Source organism: Mus caroli, unplaced genomic scaffold, assembly GCF_978045245.1.
Source record: "Mus caroli unplaced genomic scaffold, Mus_caroli_1 scaffold_7, whole genome shotgun sequence".
Classification (NCBI taxonomy): domain Eukaryota; kingdom Metazoa; phylum Chordata; class Mammalia; order Rodentia; family Muridae; genus Mus; species Mus caroli.
In genome coordinates this window covers 58,402,501-58,420,053 of record NW_028227262.1, presented here as the reverse complement: position 1 = coordinate 58,420,053, position 17,553 = coordinate 58,402,501, and the positions used below count along the sequence as shown (strand labels likewise).

At 48.6% G+C, this 17,553-nt stretch overlaps 2 protein-coding genes across 7 annotated transcripts in view; one reads left to right on the top strand and one right to left on the bottom strand.

Annotated features, from left to right (window-relative positions):
• The window catches only part of Zxdc (ZXD family zinc finger C), a 33,809-nt gene extending 25,171 nt beyond the window's left edge, over positions 1–8,638 (top strand). The window contains exons 8-11 of one of the 2 annotated variants that reach the window (XM_085840320.1): positions 4,576–4,745; positions 4,886–4,939; positions 6,606–6,707; positions 7,863–8,638. In XM_085840320.1, coding sequence (XP_085696446.1) covers positions 4,576–4,745; positions 4,886–4,939; positions 6,606–6,707; positions 7,863–7,949 — 413 coding nt within the window. In that variant the 3' untranslated portion in view covers positions 7,950–8,638. The remainder of the gene's footprint in view (positions 1–4,575; positions 4,746–4,885; positions 4,940–6,605; positions 6,708–7,862) is intronic. The other variant, XM_021164787.2, reaches the window with a different exon arrangement.
• Positions 8,639–9,590: 952 nt separating this feature from the next.
• Cfap100 (cilia and flagella associated protein 100) overlaps positions 9,591–17,553 on the bottom strand; it is a 32,858-nt gene continuing 24,895 nt past the window's right edge. For all 5 annotated transcript variants that reach the window (XM_085840322.1, XM_085840325.1, XM_085840323.1 and 2 more), the window contains 6 exons: positions 15,415–15,463; positions 15,155–15,306; positions 12,810–12,945; positions 11,867–12,072; positions 11,207–11,300; positions 9,591–9,851 (listed from right to left, as the gene is read on the bottom strand). In XM_085840322.1, coding sequence (XP_085696448.1) covers positions 9,738–9,851; positions 11,207–11,300; positions 11,867–12,072; positions 12,810–12,945; positions 15,155–15,306; positions 15,415–15,463 — 751 coding nt within the window. In that variant the 3' untranslated portion in view covers positions 9,591–9,737. The remainder of the gene's footprint in view (positions 9,852–11,206; positions 11,301–11,866; positions 12,073–12,809; positions 12,946–15,154; positions 15,307–15,414; positions 15,464–17,553) is intronic.

Genomic DNA, 17,553 nt, shown 5'->3' with positions numbered 1-17,553 from the left:
CCTGATCCTGAGGCTCAGGTGGGTGGGGAACTAAGCAGGCCGCTGCTGTATGGCAGAGCTGTCTCCCTTGTCTGTTTCTCTTTGCACTGTCCCTCTTCTAGACTCTGGTGACAACATTTTTCCTGGTCCCTTCTCTTTGGTCCCTTGCTGCTGAGATCACTCCGGATGTTTGCTTCACAGTGACTAGTGCCATTGTGTTCAAGTGGCTGCCTGCAATGCCAACCTCAGCTGCAGTCAGCTTCTTCAAGTCTCTGTCTTTGCCTGCCTTGTTGTCTCATCACCACTGCTGGGGCAGCAGAGGGGGGTACATTGAAAAAAGATCTCATTATGTAGCCCAGACTGGCCTCAAACTATACTGTCTCTTAAATGCTAGGTCTTTAGGTATGAAGCACTACCAGCTACTACTGCATTTTTTATATTCAATTATTTATTTACATTTCAAATGTTATCTCCCTTCCCAGTTCCCCCTCCCAGAGTTCTTCACACCATTCCCCCCTTCCCTTTGCCTCTGAGAGGATGCTCCCCCACCCACCCACCCCCCTTACTAGTGTCTACCTTCCCTAGGGCATCAAGTCTTTACAGGATTAGGTACATCCTCTCCCATTGAGGCCAAAGATGCATATGTGCCAGGGTTCATGGGCCAGCCCATGTATGCTCTCTGGCTGGTAGCTTAGTCTCTGGGAGCTCTGATTAGTTGATTTAGTTAATACTATTGTTCTTCCTATGGGGTTGCCATCCCCTTTAACTCTTTCAATCCTTCCCCTAACTCTTCCATCCAACCTCAATCCAATGGTTAGGTGTAAGTATCTGTCTTAGTCAGCTGCTGGTAGAGCCTCTCAGAAGATAGCCATGCTAGGCTCCTGTCTGCAAGTACAACATGGCATCAGTAATAGTGTCAGGGTTTGGTGCCTGTACATGGGATGGATCCCAAGTTGGGCCAGTCACTGGACAGCCTTTCCTTCATTTTAATGCTAGGTTTGCAAGCCAGCCATGGGAAGCTCTAGGGGAAGTGTCACTGTATCACATGATGAAGATGCAGGAAATACTTGTTAATGAGTAATATACACAGATCACTAGCCATTTCAAAGTTATATTTGGTACACAAATAAAGTATTTCTCATATTAAAGACCAAAAGAGGTGTCATATCTAAGGTCTTTTATGTACCTGGCATGGTTCTGAACCCTTGTGTCTTTTACCCAACCCTAGTCCTCTCTTAAAACTCCCAACGTATAGTTCTCTTTTTCTGGATAAGGATCTTAGAACTTGGAGCAGTAATAGCTAATAGGGATCAACACCAGGACTAGAATTCAAGACCCCAGGATTCCCTGAACCTATATATAGGTCACGTACTATGTCTGCCCTCCCTCAGGTGAAGTGGATTATGGGAAATGGAAAGCGCACCTAGAGCTTCAAGTGGCTCCTGGTTAGTTAGGCATTCTGTCAGCATAATTGGCCAGGTCAAAGATCAGAAAACCATGGTATCTCTACAGAAAAGCAGTTGGTAACATTCAGTCTTACAGGCCTTAATCAATTGAGAACTGAAGAGGTACCCTAAATAATAGTGGCCTTCACTATTTTTATTGGAGAGCTGCCAAGAACAGTCCCCTCAAAATCTAGGAAAGATATCAAACCTGTATCATGGGTGTATTTGACTCTTGCAGAGGTCAAAAGGCTGGTGAAAAGGGACGTGGTGAGTGCTTGTCCTTGATTTGCTAGTCAAACTTGGAAAGCTCAAAGTCTAACGAGGCAGGCCTGTTGGAACCGTGAGGCCTAGTGGCCCCATGAGGAGTCAGTAGACGGCTCTTGGTTTTTTGTTTGTTTGTTTGTTTGTTTGGGGGATTTTTGATGTTTTGTTAGTCAGGAAGAAGATGGAGGGAGATGGTAATGATTGTAACAAGCACATCACCCCGGGCTTGCTAGTAACAAGGCCAGGTAGGGTAAGGCTTGCCAGAGAAGCACTGCAGAAAACACTCAAGACATATTGTCATATTTTGCTCAGTTCCTTTAAAACTCCACCTATCAGCTTTAACTTCACTGGGAAGGATAAACAACGAAGCCATGCAAGTAGGCAAAGACTAAGCCTGAGCACCTGCTCCACAGGGCGGTGACCAGCATGGCTGGGCTTGGCCGCTCTAGAAACATGGCACAGCCTTACACTCTTAATCCTGCAGCTTGCACAGTAGCTAGAAAACAGCGTATACTAGATAGACACCATTTCAGTCGTGTCTGCTCTTGAAACTAAAAAGCTATCTTAACCCTCTTACTCTGCAAAGTAGTATTTTTGATGTGTGTTAGTGTTTGTTGTAATTACAAAAGCTAAAGGCAGCCTTTTATCAGAATAAGCACCCCTAACTGTTCTGATTTGATGCCTGCCCTTGCTGTCTGGCCTTCCTGGCTGTTACTTCTTCAACACTGAGTGAGTTCTTTCAGGAACTAAGGGTGGTTGGTGGCGAAAGTATATTTAAGATTCATGGGTAATTTATTTTTAAAAATTTAATTAACAGAGATCTATGCTGACCATGTTTATCCTTTCCATAAGTGATCATTAAATACAGGCAGGGGAGAAAAATACAGGGAGAAAAAGTCATTCCCAGTCATTTTGAAATGTATTTTCAATACAATTTGGCTTTTTAATAGGATTGTCAATACTTGTGCCAAGCATTCCTGTCATCCCAGTACTCAGGAAGCTGAGGCAGGAGAATCACAAGTTCAAAACCAATAATAAAGAAGGCCCTCTATATGGTTATAAGAAGTTGCCATTCTTGAGGGAGCTCCCTTGCATCTGATGCTACATCTGCCATCGTGTGATTTGGTTTGCATGACTAGTTATTACTAGTTATTGCAATGGTGACTCAATTTTAACTTGTAGACTAAAAATGTCAAAATACAAAATTTCAGCTCTTTTTTTTGTTGTTGTTTTTTTGAGACAGGGTTTCTCTGTGTAGCCCTGGCTGTCCTAGAACTCACACTGTAGACCAGGCTGGCCTTGAACTCAGAAATCCACCTGCCTCTGCCTCCCGAGTATTGGGATTAAAGGTGTGCGCCACCACGCCCAGCTTCTGTTCATATTTTTCTGTCAAGGAAGCATGCTTGGTTAATAGGAAACTTAAAAGCATAAGAGTTCACACATGTATAGTTCTGGAGCTGGAGGGATAGTGTTCAGGAAGCAGCAGGAAGCTTCTTGCTATGTCTGGCCCTGGGCCCTGTCTTGCAGTAGCCCAGCCCCAACCCTGCTCTGCTGAGAACAAAGCAGTTAGGCAGGAAAATTGTGTACAGACCATCAGGGGCTCTGAACAGAGAGCCCAGCAGGTAAGCTGAACCTGGAGTGGATCCACCTCTCTCTGCAATGAGGGAGCTCAGTCTCTGTTCCTGACATGGGCCCTCCTTACCTTGTCCATAGCCTGGTTAATATTTGCACTTCAAGAAAGAGTTCCTCCTGCCAACCAGAGAGCACATATGTAACAATTGTGCAGCTGGGTCTTTATGTGGGACTCCTAAAGCCAGAGCAGCCAGGGCTGTCTCTGACGACCCTATCTTGCCTGCCTTTGAATCCCTTTCCCCTATCTGGGCTGCCTTGTCTAGCCTCAATAGAAGAAGATGGGCCTAGTTTTACTGCAATTGGATGTGCCAAGGCTGGTTGATTCCTTCAGAGGCTTCCCCTTTTCTGAAGAGGGGAGGAGGAGGTAGGCGGGGAGGTGGGGGGGGGGGGGAAGAAGAGGTAAGAAGGAGTGACTAGGAGGAGGGAGGGGAAGTAAATAAAATAAAATTAAAATAAAATAAAATAAAATGTGTTCTTCGATCCCCACCCTGAGAGAAAGCAAGCTATAGGTGGGGAGAGGCAGAAAGAAGCCCTGTGCCTGTGTCAAACATGACCACAGCACACTTGGATGCCACCCTCACAAGGTCATGGTGACCTTCAGAAGTGAAGTCAACAGGTCCATAGCAGCCATGGGCATTTCAGAGGGCATGTAGTTAATCCTGCTGCAACTAGAAGGCTGGTCTGTGTGGCAAAGCCTGCTACTGTGTTCTCCCTCCTTCCAGGAGCTGTGGGAATTAAGGGAGGAGATAGGACTTGGCCCTCAGAAGAGCACCTTGAGTCAGGTTCTGTCAGGCACAAGGATTTACAATGGGTTTTGTAAGTTTTCTGCTAAAATCTCAGGTTTGTCTGTTTTACCTCTTTCTTGCCTCATGAAAATTTCTAAGATTGATTATTTATTTATTTATTTATTTATTTTTATTTATATTTATATTTATTTATTTATTTATTTATTTATTTATTTATTTATTTATTTATTTATTTATTTATATGAGTACACTGTAGCTGTGCAGATGGTTGTGAGCCACCATGTGGTTGCTGGAGATTTGAACTCTAGGACCTTTGGAAGAGCAGTCAGTGCTCTTAACCACTGAGCCATCTCTCCAGTCCCTCATGAAAATTTCTTTGGAACAATTTTCAAGTCAGCGAAGCTGTGTGGGATGATGGGAGCCATGAAGGTTCTTCCTCTCCTTCCCAGTCAGGGCTGAGCCCAGTGAAGCATGTGTTAAATGTGCTGTTTTTATCTGCTTTGTTTTAGGAGCCTCTGACTCTGCTCACAGGAAAGTAAAAGGTGGCATGGTCAACCCTCCTCATGTCCACTCAGGCCAGCACAGTTGTTTCTGTGGAACTCTCATGGTACCCAGTGGAGGTCTGCCAGTGCCAAGCCCTGCAGCTGGGCTGCAGTGTGTCCAGATCCCTGTTCTGCAGGTAGGAATCAGTCATATGGATACTGAGGTCTGCAGGGGCAGGATGGTGCAGGGGTGGCCTCTGCCCTCTCAGTAAACTGCCCCAAGTCCTGTGTCCTGTCCCAGCCATCTTAATAACCCCAGCCTCTCTCTTCTTCCCAGCCTGTCTCACTTCATCTGTGCAAGCCCTTGCCTTTGTTAGGACTGACGTATCAGGTTTGTGGCACTGTGTTACCCCGTGTCTAGTTCCCTCAACCTGGTCCATCTTCCCCACCTCCCTTGGAGGTGCACATGGCGGCATGTGCCTCTGTCCTGCAAAGGCCTGTTTGAGACCTCCTTTGTGCAGGTCAGAGGAATCTGAGATGCCCAAGGTGGCCATGTGGAAGCCTCACACTGCTGTGTTCACACTGTTCACCTCTCCCCAGAGCCTCCTATAAGCTCTCCTTTGACTGTTTAGGCCATGCTACTGGGCAGCACTCTGCACACCACAGTGCAGGCTATCATGTGAAAATTCCAGGGCCTCTTTGATTTTTCTGCTTCCTTTCTCACTGATCACTGAAGAAGGCTTAGCCACCTCTTGGAGGCTCTGCAGACCTGCATCTGACAGCCCATCTGTGGGAGGTCACTGCCAGGTCACTTAGCAGCCCCATACATACCTGTACTCCCAGGCTTCCCTCTGAGGAGGTAGAGTAGGAGAAGGAAGAGGTCTGGAAGCTGAGAAATCTGGATATATTCTGTCCTGGTCACACCTACATATTGTACACCACTTGGAGGTATAGATGAAACTTAAGAAGGCCAGTGCAAACCTAGATGTCAGAGACTAAGGGTAGAGCTTTTCCAGTTTCTTCAGAGAGCTTAGAGACAGGCAAGATCCATCTGGGAGAGAACCATGAAGGAAAGAGGTGGGACTGGGGGTAGAAGACTGTGAAGGGCTTGCAGGGTTCAGATAATGGGGGACAGATGGCAAAGGGTAACCTGTGGATCAGGGTGTAAAAGGGTTCTAGAGCAAAAAAAAAAAAAAAAAAAAAGATGCAGGTGAGAGTTTTGAGGGTAGAGACTCAGGCTTGTGTATGGAAAGGAGCTGAAAATCATGTTCCTCCCTCCTAGTTTGATCCAGTGGGGGAACAACATGGAACTGTGGAAGAGAAAAAAGAGTCCCTAGAGATTGGCGCAGTGAAAGGAGTGGGAGGCCTATCCCGAAGAAGCACAACACAATGTGCAAGTCAGCGTACAGAGATTACCCCAAGACTAAGGGACTATAGTGTGAAGAGACCATAGGAAAGATGCCATCACAGGCAGAGAGAGCATGCACCTGGGTATGACTTTTTCACCTGTCCCTTGACAACTAGTGTTGTCTTAGGCAAGTGGCCTTATCCCCAGCTTCACTTCTGTTGTCATGAGGTGGAACAATAGTACTCAGAAGGTCCTTAAGGCAGTGGAAGGATGGGGTGCCAGAGCAAAGGGTGCTCAGTTTGGGGGTAATACGCAGCTGTAACTGAGTACACACTTGAGAAGGCAAAACCAGTCTTTCCTGATTGGCTAATGGGGGCCTGGTAGCCTCCTCATCTCCAGATGCTGTCTGCTTTGAGATCTCTGTTTGGCTTGTGGGTAAGCCGGGAACAGAGATAAGGGTAAGCCCCCACCCCCATGAGCTTGAAGCACTCAGGCATCCGTGTGGAATTTAGAACATTAGAAGGAAAGGAGCTGTTGGGACCAGGCACATTTTTTGAGTATTGAAATAATAAATATAGGGGAGGCAGACAACAGAAGATTCCAGACTCAACTGAACCTTGGACTAGGCTCAAAGTGAGTGAGATGGAGGGGCCATTGCTCTTGCTTCCTGCTTACCAGTGTATAATAATTCTTGATGTTGTCTCCCCAGGATGACCCCTCAGGTGAAGGAGGCTTACCACTGGGCCTCAGCCCACAGCGCTCTGCCTTCCACCCCTACTTCACCGTGGATCTGCCTGTCTACGTCCTCCAGGTCTGGATGTCTACAGTTCTTGCTCTTCTCGTAGAACTCATCCCAGGTTTCCCATGTCAGGAGGTTATAGCATGGGTTAGCAGCTGCCACAGACCTGCCCTGGAGGCCCATTGGGTTGATGGTCACTCTAGCCACTTTGCAATTTTTTGAAAAGGTAGTCAGGGTCACAGCTTCAAATCAGGCTTGCTTGACACTACAGTGTCTGCTTGTGGACCAGATGAAACCTAGTATGCCTGGGACTGCTGCACTCTCTGGTTCTAAATTCTCCGTGAATGAGCTACACCTACATAAGTTCAGTAGCTATGTGAGGGAGTAGGTAAGCGGAGAGTAGGTTGTCACCAGCGCAGATCGAGGTGGGAATGAAAGTCATTTTTCAGACTGCAGCCTACGTCAGGGATGTGTGTACCACTGTTTTAAGCCCTCAGCAGACTTCCTAAAGAAAGGGAATCTGAACCAGATGTCATAGACATAGTCGCACGCAGTAACCCAGATCAAGGCTGCAGAACTGTGAATTTGAGGCCACTTTGGCCACATAGCAAGGACCTGTCTCTAAAAACCGAAAGAAAAAGGGAGAAAAAAAATATAGGGTGGTGGGAAGAGAGCAAGAGGCCGTGAGGGAGGCAGGGAGGCTACAGACTACCAGTGACCTGAAACCTGCACACTGCAGACTGGAGTCTACAGTGCCAAAGCAGGAGCACTGGATTCCAGCAGGAGAGTGATGGGTATGCAGCCGTGGCCATCTCCCTGGGCAGCCTGCCCAGTGCATGCTGGGTACGAGAAAGAATGAGCTGTTTTTTAACAGAAAAGTACATGGGTGTTTGAATATGTATGGAGCCATCAGTAGGCCTGTAGAAAAATATCTGGGGAAAAAATAACTGTTTTTAGTTCTTTTCATTTCTTTACTTCTTTTTCTTTCTTCCTTCCTTTCTTTCTTCCTTTTTTTTAAGATGGGGTCCCCCTTTGTAGCCTACACTGGCTGGCCTGGAACTCACAGAGATCTGCCTAACTCTGCCTTCCTTGTACTGGGATCAAAAGCTTATGTCACCATATCTGTCACATTGTTCTTTGAAGGAACATAAGGTGTGGGCCACATCTCTGCTGTGCCTTCCTCTTCTCTTCTTGCCCTACCCTTTACATTTCTGCTTGGTTTTACAGGAGGTGCTTCCAGCACCTGGAGGTTTTGCTGGACTGGAGACTGCACAGGTACCAGGAAGTACTATCAACCTGAGGGACCTTGAGTGACAGCAGTCTGAGCCAATGAGGACTGAATTCCAGGCTGTACTTCAAGACCTCAGCTGCTGTGGGTGGGCAGAGACTCATTTCTCTTCCTCAGCACTCCAGCCTGATTGTTTGAGACTTTGGGGTACACATATTGAAAGTACTTTGATTCTGTTCCAGCGAGAGCCAGTTTGGGCTATACTCTTTGAAACTTCCTCCACAGGTTGCCCTCTGTGAGATAGGCACCCTGCCCATGCCGTGTGGTGTGTGTGTGTGTGTGTGTGTGTGTGTGTACGTGCACGAATGCACATGCATTCCAGCCCTTCCCAGGTCCCCTTGGGTCTGAGGTGGGTAGCACCTTTTACATTAAAAGATCCTTGCAGGAAGTGGGTAGAGCATGGCTCCCTCCTCAGGTACTTCTCTATACTGAGTTGTAGTGGATTAGGATTTGTCTGACGCATCTAGAAATTTGGGTCTTTTCTGAGGGCTTGTATGACAGCTTCTCACCTGTGGGAATGGGTTTGGTGGGTGTGTTGCTTTCCCTACACTGTATGCTGTGGTGAAGCCAAAGTCAGGTTGAGCTCTGGCAGAGCAGCTAGTCTGAAAGGTGATTGGCTGGCCTGCCGCCTGCCAGTAGCCTGCTAATAGAACCTCTTCCTAAATTGACAGTGTGCTCATAGTTTGTGAATAAAGAGTTCAGGCTTTTAAAGTCATCTTTCTAAATTCTGTTTCTGGGATTCATAGTAGGCAGTAACTTGTCAGCAGTCTCTACAGTGGAGTTCTGAATGCTGTATGTTTTGTGTAGGGCTGGAACAACAGGCTTGTTTTATGATTGAGGTTGGAGATAAGCATATTATGTGGCCTTGTGTGTTTTCACAGAGTGATTTGGTCCTCCCTGTGGAGGCGCTTGGTTGCCTTGCACATATTTGTTAGTCAAGACTGGATACAGGGTCACTCAGCAATGCTTTGGACTTTTGATGTGTGTGCTTTTTCAGATACTGTTTTGATTCTGTCCCATCTGAGTTGCTTTGTTTCTTGGATTTGGGGAGAGCCCTGAAATTGGGCATGAGTTTTCTCTGGATGCTACCTGGGTGCTGCTCCCTACGAAAGGATTATAAATCCTACTTGAGAAGACTCCTTTCCACATGTCTCTCCTGCATCACAGGCCAAAGTTTAGGGGTTGAACCTGCCTAGCTGTAATCAACGCCCCCATAGACACTCAGTAGGCAGCCTGGTACCACTGTCACCTGCCTCCAGAGCCCACCCCACAGAGAAGTTGCTCCAACAGCTCCCACAGCCTCCAGCGTGTGTCTGCAAGTGACAGGATGGGCTGTTGTGCTCTGACCTCTGGAGCTTCCTGCTGCCATAGGCCTAGTCCTTAGTGCAAATGAATAAAAGTGTTTGTATGTTATGTGCAAAAGCTTTTGTGCTGCTTTCATTCAAGGTACTATGCATGGTATTGAGACTCTTCCCACTGCTTCCCAGCTGGCTACTTGTTCGTTTGTCTCCAAGGGCCAGCACCATCCTGCCGTCCTCAGGGACAGGTTTTAGACTTCTCTACAAGCAGCTGTTTGTGATGACAACCAGCATAGTGTTCTGTCCCTCAAGCACATGCTTTGGATGAAATGACAAAAGGGGTTCCAAGAGACTTCCTTCAGCAGGGCATTCAGACTCCTAAGAGACATGATTTTATTTCCTGTGAGTAAGGAGGCTGACAGGAAAGTATGAGATGGAGTTAGGGACCCCTCAGGCTCACAGTCCCTGTCTGCACTTCCTGCTGACTTCTTCCCAAACCCGCAGCCAGCTCTGCTGCTAAGTGAAGAAGAAGAGCATCTCCTCCGTGTCCTTGTTGATCAGCGTCTGTTCACGAACCTCCTTCACTTTGATGACTGGTGGATGGGAACGACTTATCAATTTCCGGCCTCTCTGTAGGAGAAATAAACATGGTGAGCCTGTACTAGCCATGTATGTGTCGTGCTTCCCATGTCCCCTGTCATAAGGTGCTTAAAGAGGCCAGCAAATCTAGCCATGCAAACCAGCCACTCAAGGGCGGTACTGACTAAAGGGACCTAGAATGTAGACCAGCCCAGAAGGTACCACGCAGGCTCCATGGAGCATACCTTCTGAGGGGCAAGAGCTAAAGCATTTCTGAGCTCAAGGCTTCCATGGGAGACCCTGCAGTGTGACAGGTTGGCCTCTAAAAGTCAGTGATCACTCTATAAAAGCTCAATCCCATACTTTTAAGCTCTCTCTTGGACAGAGTTAAGCTGTCTGTACTGTATCCAATAGACCTGGACTGATGGTCCTGACTAGTCCAAGTTCTTCCATGCCTTTGTCATATACACTATGTTGGACTAAATTATGAATGTGAGACTTGTTGCCAACTCCCCTCATCCCCCCCCCCCAGAACTTAGTTGGCTCTTACCTTTGTTTTTGGATTTGCTTGGGAAGGTTCTCTGAAAGTTGCTCTCTGAAGAGGCTCCTCTGCCCTGCCATCCTTCTCATGGCAGTGTGTGTTCTCCCTCGTCCCCTCTACCCCTCAACCCCTTCCCTTAATGAAGTTCCTCTCCAGGAAAGAAAAGCCCTTCTACTAAGAAGGCCCTGTTACATTTAGACCTCCATATATTGAACTATTTCTATGTAATGTTCTCCCTGCCATCTGAGTCCTGATAATGGCCTGGAAGTCTTTCTCCTAATGAGCTACATCTTCTGAAGGGAAATGTGTGTCAGCTTTCTTTCTGAACTAAGCACTAGGATGTTTAGTAGTATCTTATTAATTGTGTTCATCTTTCCCAAATAATGGCATGGGCAACCATGTTTCATAGATGCCAGCCAGCTCCTGCTTCTCAAGAGGCTATGCTTGGCTCCAGATGTGCTTCCAGGACACATCTAGAAGGCACAAGGCTGCCACAGTCCATTTTTCTGTGGGGTAAGGGCTTGAGGTCCAGAAGGCACATGCCTAGCAACAGGCAGTTTGCTTGGCCCCAGGTCTGTATGAGGGTGGACAGAGAGAGCAACAGGACCTTGAGAGAGACTGGATGTTGGTGTGAGTTCTGTGGCAAGGGTGCAATACATCGAGGAGGTTGATCCTGGTGAGGAGGACAGCCCCTATGACAGGAACACTAGAAGTGCCTGGCTTTGGAGACTTCTCCACTCCAGTTTGGCACTGCATGCAGCTGTCTGTTTCTTCAGCAGAGTGATTTGCCTGCAGAGAGGCCTTGGAGCTCGGGCTGGAGAGCCTGGAAGGTACACCCTAGAGTGGCCCTGGCGCCACCCCTTACCTTCTTCTTTATTTTAGCCTGGGCCCTGGCTCGAGCCCGCTGCAGACGTTCCTCCTGCAGCTGCTTCTGCATCAAGGCCTTCTCTTCACGAAGCCTGGGGACAAGAGGTGGGCTTAGGAAAACCAGAGCCTGGGAGGGATCTCTGCTTTTCCCACTTGGGCTCCAAATTAGCCCATGCCCTCTCACATGTGAAAATGTCCCCTCTGCCATTCCTGTCCTGAGCAAGTGGCCAAGGCTTGGGAAGAAGGAAGGCAGGACTATGTAGATGTTATGCTGGCCATGAGGGTGACCTAAGGTTCAGACCACAGGCCCAAGAAAGCATGTGTTCCTGGATCCACATCTATGCCTTTAACTCTTGTGCCCACAGACCTACACCCTAGCATCCAACTAGGACATGTGCCAGGACCCCAGAAGAGGTCGCCCCAACCTTAGGAGAGACAAACAGATTTGGCAGATGGTTGTGTCCCAAGGCCCCACATATAAGTGGATGTCCAGGTAGAGAGCTTCTACCCTGTGGCACCAACAGGCAGTGGCCTCAACCTCATGATACAGAGTCCTAAGCCAATCTCTGGGCAGGAGAGTCATAATGGTGGACACTGACTAAATCACCCTGCACACAGCCAAGTCTGCAGCCACAGAAGATTGGGCACAGTGACTGACCTCATGCGCCGCTCCCTCTCCTTGGCCTTCTCAGCCTGCTCGATCTTGACCTGAGGCACTCGCTCCAGATTCTCCAGCAGTTCATCCAGCTGACGCTCCACCACAGTCAGCATCTGCACTGTGCCCAGGTTGGCCTCCTGCTGCATGCCCACACATTTCCGGTAGACTTCCAGCACCTTGTGGTTCAGGCTCTCCAACATCGTGTCCTGGGGACAATCAGTAGTGTGGCATGGCTGCAGGTCCCTGATCACCCTCACATGATAGTCTACAAGCAGTCTTCATGGCTTGCCAGCCAGGATGGAACAGCCACAGTGTGGACACAGAGAGTAGGGTGGAACAGTGATACCTGCTTTCCTTAGCAGGTATGGTCAGGCTTCTGACTTGGCTCATATCCCATTCCCTCCCCCAGCTTCCTTAGCAAACCCACTGAGGGCCAATCTTGTATTCCAGGGAGCCATGCACTGGCCCCAGCTCCCTGCAGGACCACATTTTGTGAAGCCCTGGGTAGATAAATTCATCTGTCTCTGAGCCTGTTCCGACATTCAGAAGGCAGGTAAACTGCTGTGTGGGTGTTGAGTAGATACTAATAAACACCAGCAGGCAAAAAGCCAGGTCTAGCCACAGCCAGTGCCCAGTTGCTCTTGGCTAGGCAGAAAGAAGCTAGGAGGCCCCCAGCCTGGTGACTGTCACACAAGGCACTGGGTAGTGCTGGAAAGAACCGAAACCTGACTGAGCAAATGAGATTTCTATGTGTATGTTTGCTAAGCTCCTGACCAGGACCTGGTCCCTATTGCTGAGAGTCTGGGAGGCAGTGTAGGCAGCTGAGGGAATGGGTAAGCAGACAGTCCTAGGCACATGTCACACCAAGCACCCAGAGTCTAGGTAGTGGGCAGGGTCTGGGGTGCAGGCCCTGGCCTCTGCCCTAAGACAACCCTGTCCTTACCTGCTGGTCACCCTGATACTCCCCAAAGTGGAAGACTCGGGCTTTGAGCTCCAGTTCTGCGGCTGACTCTTCCTCCTTGGAGATTGATATCATCATGGAGGCAATCCACTGCTTCAGAAGGTTGACCTCCTTGTCCCTGCAGGATTGGACAGTTCCCTCAGCACGCAGGGCTCCCACCAGGCATGACCTATTAGGCAGAGAGCCCTGTCCTGGTCTGAGGTCACAGGCCTAGAAAAGCTGAGGCTCTGCCCACCAGGGTGGAATTCCAGGGCAGTAAAAAAGAAGCTACCTACCCTTTGCTCCAGATGTCAACAGAAAAGCCACTAGTTAGTCTCTTGCCCTTAACTAACAGTACACGCTTGTAGGATCTTGTGATGTTCACCAAATGAAAATTTCCTTCTCTTCCTAATTTGTGACCCATGGTGTCTTTACACACTGTTGGGATTCCACTTGAGGTCTTTATGCCTACAGTGATGAGACACCCTGTCCCAGACTCCTTTCCTGGGCTGTCTGTGTCTGGTTTGGCATTAGGGCCACATGCTGTTCTCACTGTGAGGCAAGGAGTGTTCCTTCCGTCTGTCCTTTGGAGATGACTGAGGAGTGTTGTCATTTCTCCCTTAAACGTGTGAATGCATGCTGCTTGCATGTATTTTGAGACAGGGTCTCTCTCTCTCTCTCTCTCTCTCTCTCTCTCTCTCTCTCTCTCTCTCTCTCTCTCTCTCTCTCTCTCTCTCTGTGTGTGTGTGTGTGTGTGTGTGTGTGTGTGTGTGCCTGGTGAGCTAGGCCTGCAAGCCCCAAGGATCCCCTGTGCCTTCTTTCCCAAAACCGTAGTTAGAAGTGCACACTACTGTTCCCAGCTGGAATAAAACACAGGTCTTCCTCCTTGCAAGGCAAGTACTTTACTGACTGAACCATCCTCTTAAACCCTTAAATTTTCTATAGAACATATCTGTTATTGCAGCTAGATCTAAGGCTCTTTTGGTAAATTATGGTCTATTGCTTTCTCACAAGCTGTTTTCTGGCTTTTTATTTGGTTTTTCTGTTGTTGTTGTTGTTTTGTGTTTTTTCAGAAAAAAGATTATGAGTGTTACAGAGATTGCACCTGCCTGTCACCTGTATGCTGCTGGGCACATGGGTGGCTCTGTTAGGGGAGAGCAGATCCTCTGAGAAGCTCAGAGGCTCCTGGCCTTTCTACAGAACATCTTGTGCTTCCAGCCCTTGCCAGGTTTTCAGAAAAAAGCTCTGCCTAGCAGCTGGAAGTTTCACTTCATTCTGGGGGCAGCCATGCTGGACCAGTAAGATGAATTATGAAGTGCATGGCTCCCGAGCTAGATACTGAAGTCTCAGCTGGCTCGGGACCTATGCCCTGGCTGCTTCTGTTGCCTGAACTGCTTTCCCAGGGCTCTGAGTGGCTGGCTCCTTCCAGTTCCCCAACAGAGTGCTGAACCACACACTAATTCCTCTCAGCATCTGTCACCTGTCCCTCACATAACTCACCTTGTCTTCTCCCTAGCATGTGCATTTCCTGTCAGTCAGTGTGTGGGTCTATCCGCTGCCATTCAGCATAAAGCTCTCATTGGCAGGCCATGGGCCATCCAAGAAAAGTTGCTCCGAGGTTAGGGATTTAGTAGCTGGGCCCTTAATACCCCAGCTCAGCCTTTCCTACTCAGCTCCCTTGTACTCTGGAATGGGCCAACAGAAGAGACTGGGATGGGATGTCTGATAGCCACACCCTGCAGCAGGGAGTATGGGTCTGTGAGTGTCCAGTGGGTTCAAGGTAGGAGTGGACCCAGGTCCAGCCTTCCCCTGCTGCCAAGCTAGCCACACTTAGGGCCTTGGGTTTCCCCAGGATCTTTCCAGATCCCTGGTCCCTTGCTGTGCTAAAGAGATTTTGACAGACCTGTCCTTTCAAGGTCTCACCCATTCCAGTCTGGCTCCAGCCTGTCAGGTGGCCTTGTACCCTCCCCCTCACCTTCACTTCTGCTGCTTGGTTCCCACCCAATGCTCCATGACCCCAGTAAAGCAGGTCTTCCCTCCCTTACAGCCTGGGGGCTAGTGGTGTTATGTGAGGACCTCTAATGCTTCCCCATGGCTGAAGTATCTTGAAGACCAGCTTCTAGACCCTTCCAAGCCATGCCTGCTTCAGGGCCCTGGGATGTAGTGGCCTTCCACATTGTAAAACTGGCTTCCCAGGGCCTGAATAATGGCAGAAGGGCTGAATAGGAGGTCCTTGCTGCTGCCTTCTGAGTGCAGATGGCTTCAAGGCCCTGCATCCAGACCCTAAACAAGGAAGACAGCTGGTAGTGTAATGGCGCAGGAGTGGCAAGAGGGCAGCAGGGACCTACATGCGGATCTGGGTGTTTTTCAGAGTGACGTTCAGTTCATCCAAGGTCTCCTCCATCTCCTGCGTGTTCTGAATCAGCGACAAGTTCTCTTCCTCTAGCTTTGTGAAGACATCTAAGAGCTGCTGGGGCTCAGTGAAGTATAGTGCCAGCTCCTATGAGGGGTGGGCAGAGGGTGCTGTACAGGACAGGGCTTAGTGGGGCAGTGCAGGGTGCTTGATGGGATGGGGTGGGGCAAATAGGGCGAGAGCCCAGCCACAGACCTCCCCATCGCTGTCAGTGTCGTCTTGTGATGGAAACATGGTGCTTGACCTAAGGACAGACAATGGGATCAGAGCTTCTGGACCAGATCAGGCCACAAGTAGTAAGGGGGTCAAAGGACCAAAGACATGGATGGAACATGTTCCCCACCCCTCCCTGACCCCATATTGCTCAGATGTAACTCCCGCCCCCCCATCAGGGCCCCACGGCCAAGGGACATTCAAAATTCAGTGAGCAGTCTACAATTAGAGTAAGGCTGACTTCTCTTGATCCACTAGGTTCCTCTGCTCTGATCTGCCAGCCATTACCCTCTAGGTGCAGAGCCTTTGTACCTACCCTCACTTCCCAGCTACCTTCCTACTTACCATTCATTTTCTGAGTGACCCCCCTGAGGCCATCTGGATTGGCTCTCGGGGTCTGTCCAATCTACAGCCATTGAGCATACAAATCTCCTCTCAGCATATTCCAAGCAGCACCATACAAGGCAGGCCGCGCCTGTCCTGAGACAGCTCACAGGGTTGCAGAGAGACTGTGTAGCCTCAGCCCACCTCCACATGCTTCCTAGCCCTTCCCAGTGGCTCCCACCCACCCACTCCAGCTGGGCTCTGCCAGATGCCCAGGAATCAGAGGTAGAAATGGAGATATAGTGGTGCACAGAACTGCGGGAGCAGAGAAAGTTGCTTGTGCCTCACCACCACTGTGCCTTCTGGGGCCTGTGTGACAGGAGGAATTTGGAGGTAGCTCAGCTCAGCTACCTGTTCAAGGTACTCCAGGAGTCTGCTGAGCCCCACTGCCTGAATCTTCCCTCCAAAGGGATTTGGCCTTCTCAGTTGTGGCCAGTTGTGTGCAGCAGCCCAGTTCCTAGAGTCTAGCTTCCTAAACTGTGTGTATGTAGCTAAATGTGAGAAATAGGAAAATCTGGGCAACTGTGGAAGGTCTTCTAACATTAAGTGACCAGAATTTAATTACAAGTCAAATAATCTGAGCTGTTTGTGAATTCACAGCACACTCAGTCCTGAGCACATACGTCATGCCCACTGCACATGCTCAGTCCTCAGCATGAATCAGATTATATCTTTGGGTTGTCCCTAAGCATTCCTCTGACATTATATATTAATGTCAAATTGTGTTCTCAGCATTGATGATTCTAAAATCAAAAAGTGATCAACTAAAAACACTAAAGATGCTCTGCCTAGAGCAGTATCAACTATCCAGCCAAGATTTAATTATCTATGTAATATAAGCAAGCATACCTATCCTGTACACAAATCTGACTTTTCTTTCAGTGTTAATAGTGTATGTGCACCAAAGAGGCTCTTTAAATTCCCTTATGCTTCCTGATCAGTGGGGGTTTGGTCTGTGTGCCTAGTTTACAGACTACATACTCTGCATACTATAAATTTATCAGGTGAAAGGTTAAAGGTGGAAGCACTATCCTTGACAATAGAAAGAGGGACCAGGGTTCAAAGCCAGGCCAGTATGATCAGGACCTATATCCTCAGCTCTCCCAACCCAGAGATCAGGGCTAAAATAATGTTGGTTAGGTGGCTATCATTGTATTCTGACCTCCTGGAGCCTCTGTACCAGGCCCCCAGCCAATCAACACACATCCAGGTCACTGATGGTGGCTAGTCTGTCTCCATGACAAGACCACCATGCACAAGAACGGGTGTTTACAAGCAATGAAATCTGGGGTTTCCCATTCCCCAATAAAAGCATAAACTGGGTAGTTGAGCAGCTGAGGGTACACTGTCCACAGGCATCAGGAAAGAGGATGCAGTGTACAGAACTAAGGAGTAGGTCCTGGGGGTCCTATAGCAAGGAGAGGCAGAGGATGGGACATGGGAAGGAATGACAAAGATTAGGACTGGCATAAGGAGGCCCATTTCTCATGCCCAGATGCCTTCATCCACACCAATACACTGAAAGTTTGCTGCACAAAAGCAGACTTCAGGGCTGGCAGAAATTCCTTAAGAAGAGTGTGAGATGTACCCCCCCCCCCCATATGTGGAAAGATAGGTAACATGACATTATTAGAATTCTTCTTAAAAGGCAATATGGAAAGAGGGATGTCAGGACACCACGACTAACCAGACCACCCAGGGCCAAGAGACAGGGATTTGTCATCAAGAAAATGTCAC